Raw genomic sequence first — 13,503 nt, 5'->3', positions numbered from 1 at the left:
TTTGTTATACTTGGGTATTGGTGATATACGGATTTTAACCTAGCTATTGAATGTTTATCCGAGGATAGGCTGACGTACATGTCTCAAACACAATTTGGTAGATGACTAACATCAATTTCATTGTCAATATGCGAGGACAAGATATCCGTAGTTTTTATACAGGTTTGACCCACAATCAGTATATGTATCTCGGATGATTCTACTGAAGTTCATTGTTTATGAATTGGACACTGATAACATTGCAGTGAGACGTGCGGTGGTTCAGACGATTTGATTGCGATACGTTTTATTGACAGCCTAGGAATTTGTGTTCTTTTAAAAATATTGTATGAGGAGATCATAGTGCACCTTCCTATTGAAGTTGTTAACAACGGAACGCTTCAGTTAGTATGATTATCATTATCAAGAAGCTCGATCGACGCTCCTATTGGACAATGTTTATTTTGATGTCGAGGGGTTTCGCTGATTCACAGCAACCTGAGGGTTCCCCTTAGCAACGACTAGACGATTCATATCTAGCGGCCACTCAGGGCACTTTTTAACAGACTTTCGTATCGTAGCCAGTGTCCACCCCTAAAGGTATTCTCTGTATATATTGTCTTGTAATCATTATGGCGCGAGCTCCTATGACCACACAGCAGCAGAATTTTATAGTTGAATCAATTGACAAGGAAACACACTATCGTATGCTATGGAAAACGAAATACAGCAAGGAGTACGCGAGACTGTTTTACCAAAGAGACGAGAGTGAAGAAACTCCGAGGACCCGACGAACTGTGCAACAAGCAGAGCCGAAGTCACAGGGAAAAAGTCACGGTCAATATCTAAATAGGTCAAAACTTGTTCGTAACCATGGTGACAGCGATGAAAAAGTAGAGCCAAAAGAAAAGAGAGCACCTCCACTGCGGGAAATGAGACCTGTATCAATGACAACGAAATCGTTGCTCTATAACGGTATGTATCTACTAGTTGCTATGCAATGAAAAGGACATCATGAAAACGCCACACTAACAGTTTGTAATTTAACACAGTCCAATGATTTTCAAAATACTTCATTTGATAATGTGACATGGGGTAAAATGATCTTAATAGAATGAACTCCAAAGGCAAGTTAATCAAGACTAATTAAATATATTTAGACATCATGACACAAAGCTGACCGACATAGTTCCAATTGACATTTGAATGCTGGGTGTCGATATAGCTATTTCTATGTCAAATGTTATAATTTTGGATCGAATGTCAGACAATGTGTAAACATGTGACACGCGAACCTTGGGTGTTCATGTCAAATTTGCTGTCATCGTGTTTAATATGTCAACTAAAACCGGATTATTAATGAACATTTCTGTTTCCAATAAACTGTTTTTATAGAGACTCAGGCTGTCAGTAGATTATTCAACCTGAATGTTATTACTATAGTGCGTTTCAAAACATGATTGTTGGCTGCTCATTTCCACCCCTGGGAAGAAATGTACTAACCACAATATAATGTTGAGTGGAATGGAATGCACAAGAATTGCAATGAAATAGACATGTATCTTGAACTATGCATCACTGAATAAACAGTTCAAATGTACTCCACTGAATAAAGAAACCTTTTGAAATATACAAAATACACAGCACATAATGTACTCATTAAGTAGTTACATGAAGTCGGATGTTTTAGAGTTCCAGTAGAACGTTTTGGAAAATTGGTAATTTACATCTAAAACGTATTCAAAAGCCGATGTTTTAATATGCCGCTGTCTTGATGTATACAAATGGATAATGCAGGAAGTAATTACAATTAAACACATGTCGACTTCAAAAGAAATCGTTACTACTGGAGCTAGTTTATCATTTTAATTCAATACCTTCTCTATATGGTTCTTGACTGTTTGCAAAAGAGCTTCATGAAAAATTAATATTTGCCTTATGGCAAATTCTTTTTGGCGACGTAAACAACTCGGCCTGTGAATTGAAACGAACTCAAGAAAATCATGTTGTGTGGACAAACAGTGGGTGGTAATGTTTATTTCAACGTTCGTTCTGTGATTGACTGTTTGTAGTCAATAGCATCGTAAGGTTGTGTTGACGACTCAGACGTGTCACTCACTGTATCGTCGGTTCAAAGGTCACGACTCTGTTACACCTTTTCGCGTTGTATAAGTTCGCTGTACAACTTAATAACTAGACAGTCTGAAGTCAATTAGTTGCCGTCTATTCTTTTGTTTACTTTGAGAAAACTACAATGTATTACACCTAAACTTAAATTATTGAAATGAATAAGATTAATGAAAACACAACATACACACTGTGTATGCACGAGCGAGTGTCCTATTTTTCTGACCATTCCAGGGATAGATCGATTGAAATGGACAAGATGGTGTTTAAAAATAACGCCAACTCATATGACTCTTAATAAGGAGTCTGAAATTCGCATTCGGGATTATCTATTTTGGCTTTGAGTAACGAACAAATACAGCGAAATCATAAGGTTAAATTGTGCCAACTGACACGAACCATTTGTTCATATACATGCATTATAGAATTCACAAAGGATAAACTTACGTGTACAACTTGACAAGTAAAAGATCTTTAATAAAATTTCAGTTGAGACGGAGCCGCAATTTTATAGGCATAGACAAGCTTACGGCGAATGAGAATGTTCCCTTCTGAACTCGTTAGTGTTGTTATTATAATACTCAAATGAAAACGACGGAGAAAACCCACTGACGAGAGAATAACACTGAACATTTATGAGGATTCATGTATACAAAAAAGTCCTTCTGTTTTATTTCATCTGATACCATAAAATGGAACTTAGCAACGGTGGGAAGTCAACAGGTACTTGAAAAACTGACATTTCGACCTTAAGTAGAAAGAAATATTTCTGTAGATTTCAGGTTGACCCATAGAATGCGTTGTCACATTGAAATGTACTTTACCCCCATTGTAAGTCGTATATTGCGGTCTGACCGAATGACTAACATAATATCAGTACATATTTTTTTAATGGCATTGTTTCGAAATCCCTTCCATTTATTAATACATTTTTACAGAAATAAAGAAAAAGATACTTCCATGCTGGGATATTATATTTGTTGCTATAGAAACATGTAGATATAATACCACAATGCTGTAGGTAGGAGGCTGATTACTTTGTATGCGACTGTGAAATGCTATTAAAATCGTTCTTTGTTTGCTCACAGAGAAGAGACCCACGAATGATCACCTTGTTATCATCAGGTGAAAAAATGCACGGCTTGTATCAGCCATTCCATTTCCAAAATGTAAAAATGAAGCCCACTTTGTAATATGCCAACGAACCAAACATTTATTATATTTTTCATTGAGGTATTATTATTTCGTTACATAACGGATAAGTAATTTACTCAGCTTAGCTGTGAATGTACAAAAGAAATATCGTCTTCGTCAGTATGACGTCACAATGAAAATGTAATATTGAAATATGTAGAAATGTAATATTAATATTGATATTTGACGTAATCTTCCAATTTCCATCAAAAATAATACAGCACAATAACATTATTGTAATTCATAAAAATGAAAGTTAATGAACATGTCCACCGGTTATGACAATATACTCTCGTAACTATTACTAACCAAGAAAAACACAGATATATTATGTAGTAAGACATGTCGCTATATAATTTCGTCGTCCATTCTAGAAAATGTCACAAATAATATATTATCTCAGCCATTTTATACTACTAGTAAATCAAAGTATATACCTATGTTCATCTTTCTTGTCGTCATGCCATCCTCGTATCTATTTGATGTCACGTTGTCTTGCAATGTGATTTAGGTTGTCTGAGCTCATTTCATGCACATTTGATACATTCAGTACTACCTGTACTGTCTTTAGTCAGATGCCGTTTCATCATTTTGATATGAAAACGAACCCATTCAAACCCATCTAATTGATATGACATTTATTAGAAGACGGTATAATGTATGGTCGATTTCTCTCAGACAATTCGATACGTATTAACTGCAGGTTTTGCTTGGAAAATATGAAATATAATAGTTGTATTTTCCAAATATAAAGTAAAGTCGCATAAAAGCAATTAGTGTCAGACAGTATATGTTAATAGCTGAAAATCAATTAAACGTGTAGATTTCAAAGTAATAAAATGCATCCTTTAACGTATTACTTGCATTTCATTATGTACGCCAAAATCGCGACGTCATCAGTTTCATCTTATGTAAAGGTCAGTGAACTCTTTGCTGGTAACGTAATCATGCTAGCTCTATGCCTAACGAAATAGTCGGATGTTTTCACTTAAAATATAACAAGAAATGAAAGTTAATAAAGAAATAATAACAAATGTGTCCGTCCAATTAACACGGTTCAATAACATTGTTCTAATTGACTTACAAAATGAAAGCTAAGGAACAAACATGTCGATCAATATAATATACTAATATACTGATAATACTATAGAGTCAATTGATATCGTGCAGTCATCGCTAAGCTTATATGTATATTCTATATATTTGCCTACAATGACCTGACCTGACCTGACCTATGCTGACCTGCGTGCAACACATTGCAGTAAAGATGCCATTACAATACGTAAACACAACCATTCTTCACATATGTTACTGTATTGGAATGACAATTTAATTCTGTTTAACTTGTTGAGTTTACATTTGACCAAATAAACAATGAAATATCGGGTAACGATGGATTGCTTGAAATGCATAAACAGTGTTAAGATTATATTTTTCATTTGTTTTGGGCCATAATGAAAATGAATGAGGTAACAGTTGTGATAACGACTCAGGAACTTTAACTCTTCAATTTTTTACTTTTTTTTGCAGGTTTTAGTAAAATAGGAGAGGGTAGATACTCATACTTGGAGGCTAGAAAAAAAAAGAAACCGTACGATAAATACGAATATCCAATGACCAACAGTTGGGAGTATGGGTGGAAAATTGATGATTATATGAAATACTACACACCCCCAAAACACGGCGTGACTCATGTTGTCCAGGACAGTTTCTATCGGAAAAATGGGGTACCACTGGATGAGAGTGAATATCATTAATGGACATGAAATTAACATCCGGGATACACGTCAAACAAAAACCTGGATAGTATTTTTTGGTACAACCAAACATGGACGTGAAGTTTATATCATCAAAGGATAGGCCCGGATATTCATTTCTGTATTAACAACACATGAATTGACACATGATTTCAAAACAAAGACCATGTCAGCGCATTCATTTTGGTACTTCTGAACTTGGACTTGATATTTACATTTGGTGTATTTTCCATTCCATGGACCCGGATACTCATTTTGGCATTACTAACGCACGGAATTTAACAAATTTACATCTTATACTCATTTCAAACTAAAAACCCGGGTATTCACTTTGTTACTGCTGAACATGGACATGAAATTTACATCAAGTATATTTTCAATGACATCAGTCTGTGATGCAATGGTACGGATGTTAATTTGGGCGTAAACCATGTAACTGACATCCGATGTAGTATTAAGCCTACACAAAACCACAATATTCTATTCGGAATCTCCTATGAAATGGACATGGAAGTTACATTTGGTGCACGTTTCAAAACCCCTCTATTCATTTCCTACTGTGGAAGGAGAAGACTTGTCAGTGGTGATGGGAATACGATAACGGATAAGGAACTTATTCTTCGGATTACGGTGTTCAATTTCTTCGTTTCTGAGAGACGAGTCAATGGGGTCACCTATGGTCACAGAGAAGTCAATGGGGTCATCTAGGGTCACAGAGAAGTCAATGGGGTCATCTAGGGTCACATCAGCGAAATCATGGAAGTTTCACCAAGACGTCTCAGTGGAGTTAACATGATATATCACCAGCATCCTCGTTTGTCGACATATTCGTATATCTATCAACAATTTATTTTCAGACATTTTAATTGAGAAGATACAACGTTTTTGAGTAATGACAGTGTTTTATAGCCCAGGACCCCACAACCTTTGATGTGTTCAAATAATCATATTCTTATATAAGATAGATATCAATATCACACTTTTAGACGTGTTCAAAATAATTGTAGAGATTTAATACATAAACATAATGTAAATAGATAAATGTTTCACAAATGCTTTACCGTCTTTACAATTTCCGGTTTGAGGTTTTAAGAGAAATTATTCACGTCGAGTTTCTGTATGGTTGTCATGAACAAATACATAGGCATAGATGACACCAGGTATACTGTACGATCTTGAAAGAGAATATTCTTCTGTAAATCGTCAGCCACACAGTACATTCTAATTAGCCAGTCGATGTCACTAATAGCTTCTCAGGCCTGTCGACATAACTAGAAGTCAAAGGTCAAGTCAATTTCACGCTGCGAAAATTTCCATACAGTCAATTAGACGACCTCGTCATCGTTGTAGATTACTTTCAGGTGTCTATGTTGAAGAGAATATACTTTTGAAAAAAAACGATACTTTTAGATACAAACCGGGTCATATAACTTGAAAATAAATACACAGTGTCACACAAAAACTGCAACTGAAAATTGCACACCGTCCTAATCATTTTCTCAAAGAACTCTCTCCGATGACAAACCTTGAGATATTTTGTTTAATGTCACGTTGATCAGTCAGTCATTCTATTCAGTTTACATATCCTTCGTGTCACAAGTTTGATGTTTTCTAGGTGTAAGCTCAGTACAAATGTATACTAAACGATATTTGTTTTATCGACGTTACTGCTCTATATTTTACCACGTATGATACATTTGAGTTTTTTGGGGAAATTAGGTATTCTTTTTTTTAAATGCTAATATGTAAAGTGCAATTTTTCTTCAAAAGTTATAATTGTTGTGAAAAAAACTTAATGCTCTGAATTAATTATGTTTGTTTGATTTCTGTTTAAAGAGTATACATGTCCTAAAGTATTAGTTACTAACCTATGTAGATCTTTGAAGATCTACATATCTAACCTAAGATCTAACCTATCTTTGAAGAAAATTATTACCTTTGCGTAAACCATGAGTGGTTTACTGCCCTTGCCTAAAATATACTACCATATTGTATGAAGAAATCTGCAGTCCAAACACGAGTACAAGATGGCAGGGCGCCCCCAGTGGCTAAGATTGAAATGTTGTACGTCAAAAAGTGTTGTGGGTCCTCCCCTCTGGTCGTTTTTACTGAAACGGGAATATGTGATAGCGGCGTATTTTTTCAGTTTTGAACTTTCGGGTACACTTGAGTGTTTTATACAACTCTGTCCATTTTAACATTTTATTGACTTTGTGTATTCTTCATTTAGTACCATCACATATTCGATTTATTCAATTAATGGTTAATTAGTTCAGTCGATAGTTCAATAAAAATCCATTTATATGATCAACCTGATGATTACATTTACAACAAATAAATGACCGCAATCACTATATCACCTTTGAATGGAATAAACCAAACCGTATCTACTACCAGTATATCACATTTGAATTGAATAAACCGTATCTACTATTAGTAGAATAACGTTATGATAGTTACATGTGTTCCATATTATCCGTCCATTATATTGAAACTCGCCTTAGTCAACGATTTGACCGATATACTATATCATATGTTATATCAAATAATATTTTGCAGTGTAAATAAAAGTTGATTTCTTGAATTTCCATCTTTTATAATTCTAGTTATTATACTTACATTCCTGATATAAATTCTCTTTATTTGTCTATTTCCAATTATTGTCTTTTATCACCGTCAAATCAATAAAAAAATATCACGATTTTTCTAACACACTACGTAGTTTTGTACCATTTGGTTATAGGATGTGTTGTAAAACGTTAACGCTCAGAAGGGTTTATGTTGATGTTGGAATCACACTTTAGCTCGAGCTAGAGGTCTACAGTTTCATAAATGTCACTTGTAAATTTATGTAGCCAATCATAATAACAGCAGAAAAAATGGAAATGAAAAATGAGACAGAAAGAAGGATGATAGAGTTGAAATGAGTGAATTCATGGAAGGCAAAGAGGAGGGAGGTGCAGGTGGTGGTTGGGGATCGCCGTTTTTATTTCTGTAGTGACTGCTAGCTTCTGCTGGTGGTGGTGGTGGTGATGATGATGATGATGATGATGATGATGATGTTGTTGTTGTTGTTGTTGTTGTTGATGATGTTGATGTTGTTGTTGTCGTTGTCGTCGTTGTTGTTGTTGTTGTTGTTGTGGTGGTGGTGGTGGTGGTGGTGGTGGTGGTGGTGGTGGTGATGATGATGATGATGATGATGATGATGATGATGATGATGATGATGATGAGGATGGTCCATCGAGTACGGTGATGCTGTATACTCCACAGTGACAATTAATGCTAACACAAGGTCGTATCTTTTCCGTGACAAATTCGTACAGTGCTAACAATCTTGAAACATAACCTGATACTTGAAATGTAACTGTCTCTTCTCTTTTTATGTTAACATTTGTTCATTTCAACTCGTGTAATTAACATTCTGGCAGGGTGCCACATCTTCGCTCCCAATACTTACTAATTAGTTTGTTAAGACCAGGAGTAAGCTCAATAATAAGACCTATCGACCTTTCTCAGTCGAAGTACAACTAGAAATATATGAACATCAAATTTATGCGGGGACTGTAGTGAGCCCCCTCTCGTTGAAACGTTGTATACACATGGCAATGAATTAAGTTTTGTATTGCCAGGCGACAGTCAACACTGCTATGACGAACAACTGGGATGCTATTGTGTCATACGTACCTTAGACTGTTGTCGTGCACTGCAAACCACATTTTTCAATCGTCAACTTCTTATTAAATGAAATTAAAAAGAATGTACTACATTTGTATTTTACATAACAGTCCCACAGTTCACCTTTAGTATTATGATTGAGGTGTTCTTATTCACCAGGTCATGCAGGTAGTAAAGTTTCTTTCAATTTACAATCATAACAATTACCTGACGTAATCTTTTTATTAAAAAGACTTAAGGTAATCTGGTCCGACCTTTCATCGTCTGAAATGACATCGGACCGTCTTAATGTACATACCGTAGGCCGTAGAAACGCCTCATTTGCCGGTCGTTGGGTTATTGTTTGGTCCTTGCCAAGCCACTCGATGTTAATCGACGCATAGCGGTTCAGAATTTACGTTGTTATCAAATCAAGGGCGAGGCAAGAGCTTTTGTAGTCAAACAATCCACTATCGGTGCATTGTTCCTCAACCGTTCTCCAAACAGTGATCGCTCTTTGTTCAAATACTGCATTATTGCTTACTGCCTGACACCGTAGCAACATATGACTGGTGATCACTCTTCGGTACCAACTATAACTTTGCCCCAGCTATCAACAGATTTGCCCTCTTTTTATTAATAAGCTGAGAACAGAAAATGGCGCGTGTTATGTTGGACAACGCGAGTATGAACGCCTGGTCTGAACGACTAAACAAGGAATTGAGGGACCGAATGAAATGGCAGATGAAATACAGTAAGGAATTTGCTCGGGGTTCCGTGTCCGATCCCAAAGCCGAAACTATGCGACGCTATGTGGTCAGGCAGAAGAACGCACCACCTCCAATACCAACACCACCCAAAACACGACGAAGCGATCAGGTAAAAGCTGAACTGAAAAAACAACAGGAATTAGAAACGGCCAGAAAGGAGAAGAAACTTGATATTGACGAGTTGTTAATGGATATGCGACCAGCTAGTGCTACAACACACGCAATGCTATATCAAGGTGAGTTTGGTTTACCATGTTGTGTTTACCTGTCAGCGTAGCTATCATAAGACACTGAATACTTGTGTTCTGTAAATGACTTTATTTTGTCACAATCTAAACACAACAACAAAAATTGAAAGACAGGCATGTAAAAAGAGTTTCATAAATATACAAGAGCCATGCGAAAACACTGTTTTTCAAAAGTAGTAATGCTGTCGTATATATGTATACATGCCGTATCTATGTCTTATATTGAAGCGATCGATTTTTCACACATTAATCGATCGATTTTTCACACATTAATCGATCACTTTACTCGATGGCTTTTGAGTGGTATTCTGCGATCAAAAACGAAAAACTCAAATGTCACCTTATAGTTGAGATATTAGTTGGTCTAATCTTGCAGTGTATGTTTGTATGTGTGCTCGACTAGATACTTCCATATCAACCAATCTCTAACTGTAAAGGCAAGGATACTCGACACTCTCATTAAACGGTTAACCGGTTCGTGTCCTTTTAAATGTACATCAATGTGTGTTTAAAAGGGGTGCTTTTATTGTATTGAAATGAATAACTATGAAACTAGAAAAGGTTGACCGGAGTTTAACATTTATACAGAGTGCCAACTCTTGTCAAGGCTATTGGTGATGATTTTGTCAAGAAAAAGTACGTTCTCTTACCCCCTATTACTCAGTCCAGCAACAGTTTTAATAACAATTATATGTCAAACTCACGTAAGTACGCTCGGGTCGTTGTCGTGGTAACGGGGACGCCACCTCCACAACCACCTGATTAATCGGTGGGCTTAACTGCATTTTACATTTTCTGAGTTGTCATCGTTGTTAAGAGGCAGTCATTCAATAAAAGGAAATCCGACAAACACTTTTAGGTTGCCAACTAATTATCATAGACTTCACTCTTCAGGAAACTGACATCCACTTCTGTATATTGACATTTCAAAAGAAGGTGAAACATTTAGCAAGGCCAGATGAATTTGTTTCAACCACAGCCCCTATATAGAGGAACGACTTTTGAACTAAATTTTTAAGCGGACGTAGCCACAACAGCATCCAAGATAGTCTTTCTTCTTCTAACGGTTATAAAATGATATGCGGTATGTGTGTGTTACCGGGAGCACGGAACCAAAAACATTACATTATGTTTGCTGACATCAAAATGTTGTCGACTTATTAAAATTACATACTCGTGTACACAATAGAATTGTCTACAGTATAATTTATATAAGAACTTGCTATAAAAATGAACAGTGGTTAGTTAGTTTGTTTGGAGTCAAGAAGTCAAGATAAATGACGCCGAACTGCTTCGGGGACGTTTCCATGTTGCCTTGTCTCTGCAAAGCCTTTTAAATAACCCCACTCACTAAAGAAGATTAGTCAATATAACGAATATCTCGGGGACCTGGCGTTTGGGCGAACAACATTGTCAACCCTGACAGCCAAGTACCTGGGCTGTATATTACTGGTAGAAGTCTCGGCTGCCAAAATGTCATCTTACAAAAACACTGTAGATCAATATTGTGACCTACCGTCGTTTGTTTGTTTGTTTGTTTGTTTGTTATCTAAGTCAAGTCGATGTCTTCTTATAAGATATCTTAATTCAAATAACACTAGAGGTATAATATGAGGGTATCTGTCTATCGAATTGGACTTGCCCCTAACAATATACACTGTACACGATTTTCTCTCTTTTCGTGGTAAATCTGTTAAATTTTCATTTTTATTTTTATTTTTATTTTTATTTTCACAATTCGATATCCACAACATACATCGTAAAAGGATGCCATAGTTGAGAATTGAATTATGAAATGACTTTAATTTTAATCCACAGGGTTTAGTAAAATTGGTGAAGGAAGACACAGGTATCTGGAGAAAAGACGTGACAAAGGTCCTGAGGATAAATATAAATTTCCACTGACTGGGAACTGGGAATATGGATGGAAAATAAACGATCAAGTGGATGAATACAAAGCCCCAACTTTTGGTAGATCTCATATTATACAGGAATCATTTTATCGCAGTAATGGATTGTCATTGTATTAAGAAATCAAATTGATGACGTCATTGAAACATAATATACAGAATGCATGAATACTACAGATTCTGCTAGGGTAGCGTGGCACGTGGATTCGCCTGGAAGTCTCATTTCAGATTTTCTGTTGAGTTCGCCACGATGCTCCAGGCAATCCGAAGTTTTACAGACTGCTGAATACACTTTATAAGAGACAGTGTGCATGATGTGATATTGTAGTTCTACTGTCGTATACATGCAGTATTTCCTGACATTACACTTATTTGAACTTCGGGATGGGTTGGGGACTTGGTTGGGGGGTGGGGTTTGGGGGTACTTCAAAGATCTGGATTTGCAAAATAAAAGATGTACCGTTTTGCTGCTTTAGGACAAAAGTTTACACGACCCGTGTGGATATCATATTCAAGTTGTCAATTACATAGGAATGGAGCAAGTAATTTATTGTAACATTTTGAAAACTGTACATTTTTTGTATTATTTTGAACAGTTTTGTTGTGCTATGATGTACCTTCGACCACTGTAGTAAACTTTTCTATGGTTGTCCTAGGATACACTAAGTTGTTGGGTAGAATCCCATACACTCTTTTATGCAAAATGTCGTGCCAAAAGTCAATATACTTTAAACATCTAAATTATGAAACCACTTAAAATTACTAATTACATATTGAAATTTACATTTGTGTCCAAAATTTGAACTGATTAGCTGAACGTACATAAGATTGGGAAGACGATTATACAGAACTGCAGTTTACATCATTTTATTCTTTTTTTTTTATAAAGAGAATTCATTTGAATTTCTCTGGAGAGTTTTAGATTCTTGTCTTTAAAAATATAACATTACATTGCTGAGATAAATAAATCGTATCTTGTAACTTTATACTGGTCACTTGACAATTGTAGGGTGTACTTGATACTAGCTTGTCATGACATCATCGAAGGTTTAGTATTTTCGCTGTTAGGTGACTTTGACTGAGTGATCACTGTGGATGAGACCACTCTGTGAAAATCGTCTAACAGCTAGGACATCTAACGTTAGGGACGATTTATACCGTGTGCCACGATTTGGCAAGGCTTAGAACACCAGATATTGTCTTGATGGAACTCAAGCATATTACAAAATGTAGCATTGGCACATTAACGTGGTTACGCTGTTTCAAATGAAGTTTAACAGGTTACTAGTAATAACGACTGATGAAGAGTCCCTACAGCCTGTTTCGAAAAAAGCCTTTATTAAAGAAGGATCAACAAATGATCGATCTGGAGACGTATCACCAATTGTAGTCAACCAGAATGGGGACTTTTTTTGAACAATAAATATACAGGCGGTTAATTTTTGTATAGTCCCTATCCTCCTGTAACTGTGACGTCAGAATCAGCATAGGTTGTTACTAACTTATCGGATGCACAGTTGAATAGTAAAAAGGATGGGTTCAGTGTCTATCGAGTACTCACATGTTACTAATATATTTTGATAAACCATTTCCTCTTATTAATTATTGACAGAAAGGTTAAGTATGTATTTAGATGTTGATATAAATTATTCTGAACGTGACTCTGTGTGTATTTTGCTCCTCAAAATGACAATGAGTAGATTTTCAAGCTCTGGGCTTGCAGAACAGAATTAGAATCGTGTTATATTTACACAAGGACTGATCCTTTAACGCTAATGAGTCTAAAGCTAACAGAACCCAATCCACGACAGACAAGGACACCACAATTTATGATTTTGGAAAATCCTTTTTACACATGAAGTTA

At 35.9% G+C, this 13,503-nt stretch overlaps 2 protein-coding genes across 2 annotated transcripts; both read left to right on the top strand.

The window, feature by feature from the left end:
• The first annotated feature begins 524 nt into the window (after positions 1-524).
• Positions 525-7,690, top strand: LOC144438057 (uncharacterized). The gene is made up of 2 exons (XM_078127093.1): positions 525-954; positions 4,831-7,690. Exons 1-2 carry the CDS (start codon positions 612-614, stop codon positions 5,055-5,057), a joined length of 570 nt encoding a protein of 189 aa, XP_077983219.1. The 5' UTR covers positions 525-611; the 3' UTR covers positions 5,058-7,690.
• A 1,498-nt stretch (positions 7,691-9,188) lies between these two features.
• Positions 9,189-12,025, top strand: LOC144438067 (protein SPMIP1-like). The gene is made up of 2 exons (XM_078127101.1): positions 9,189-9,717; positions 11,548-12,025. Exons 1-2 carry the CDS (start codon positions 9,369-9,371, stop codon positions 11,757-11,759), a joined length of 561 nt encoding a protein of 186 aa, XP_077983227.1. The 5' UTR covers positions 9,189-9,368; the 3' UTR covers positions 11,760-12,025.
• The last annotated feature ends 1,478 nt before the right edge of the window (positions 12,026-13,503 follow it).

The sequence above is a fragment of the Glandiceps talaboti genome, chromosome 1 (assembly GCF_964340395.1).
Source record: "Glandiceps talaboti chromosome 1, keGlaTala1.1, whole genome shotgun sequence".
Lineage (NCBI taxonomy): Eukaryota > Metazoa > Hemichordata > Enteropneusta > Spengelidae > Glandiceps > Glandiceps talaboti.
The sequence above is the reverse complement of the archived record's forward strand: the minus strand, read 5'-3'. Positions and strand labels throughout refer to the sequence as shown.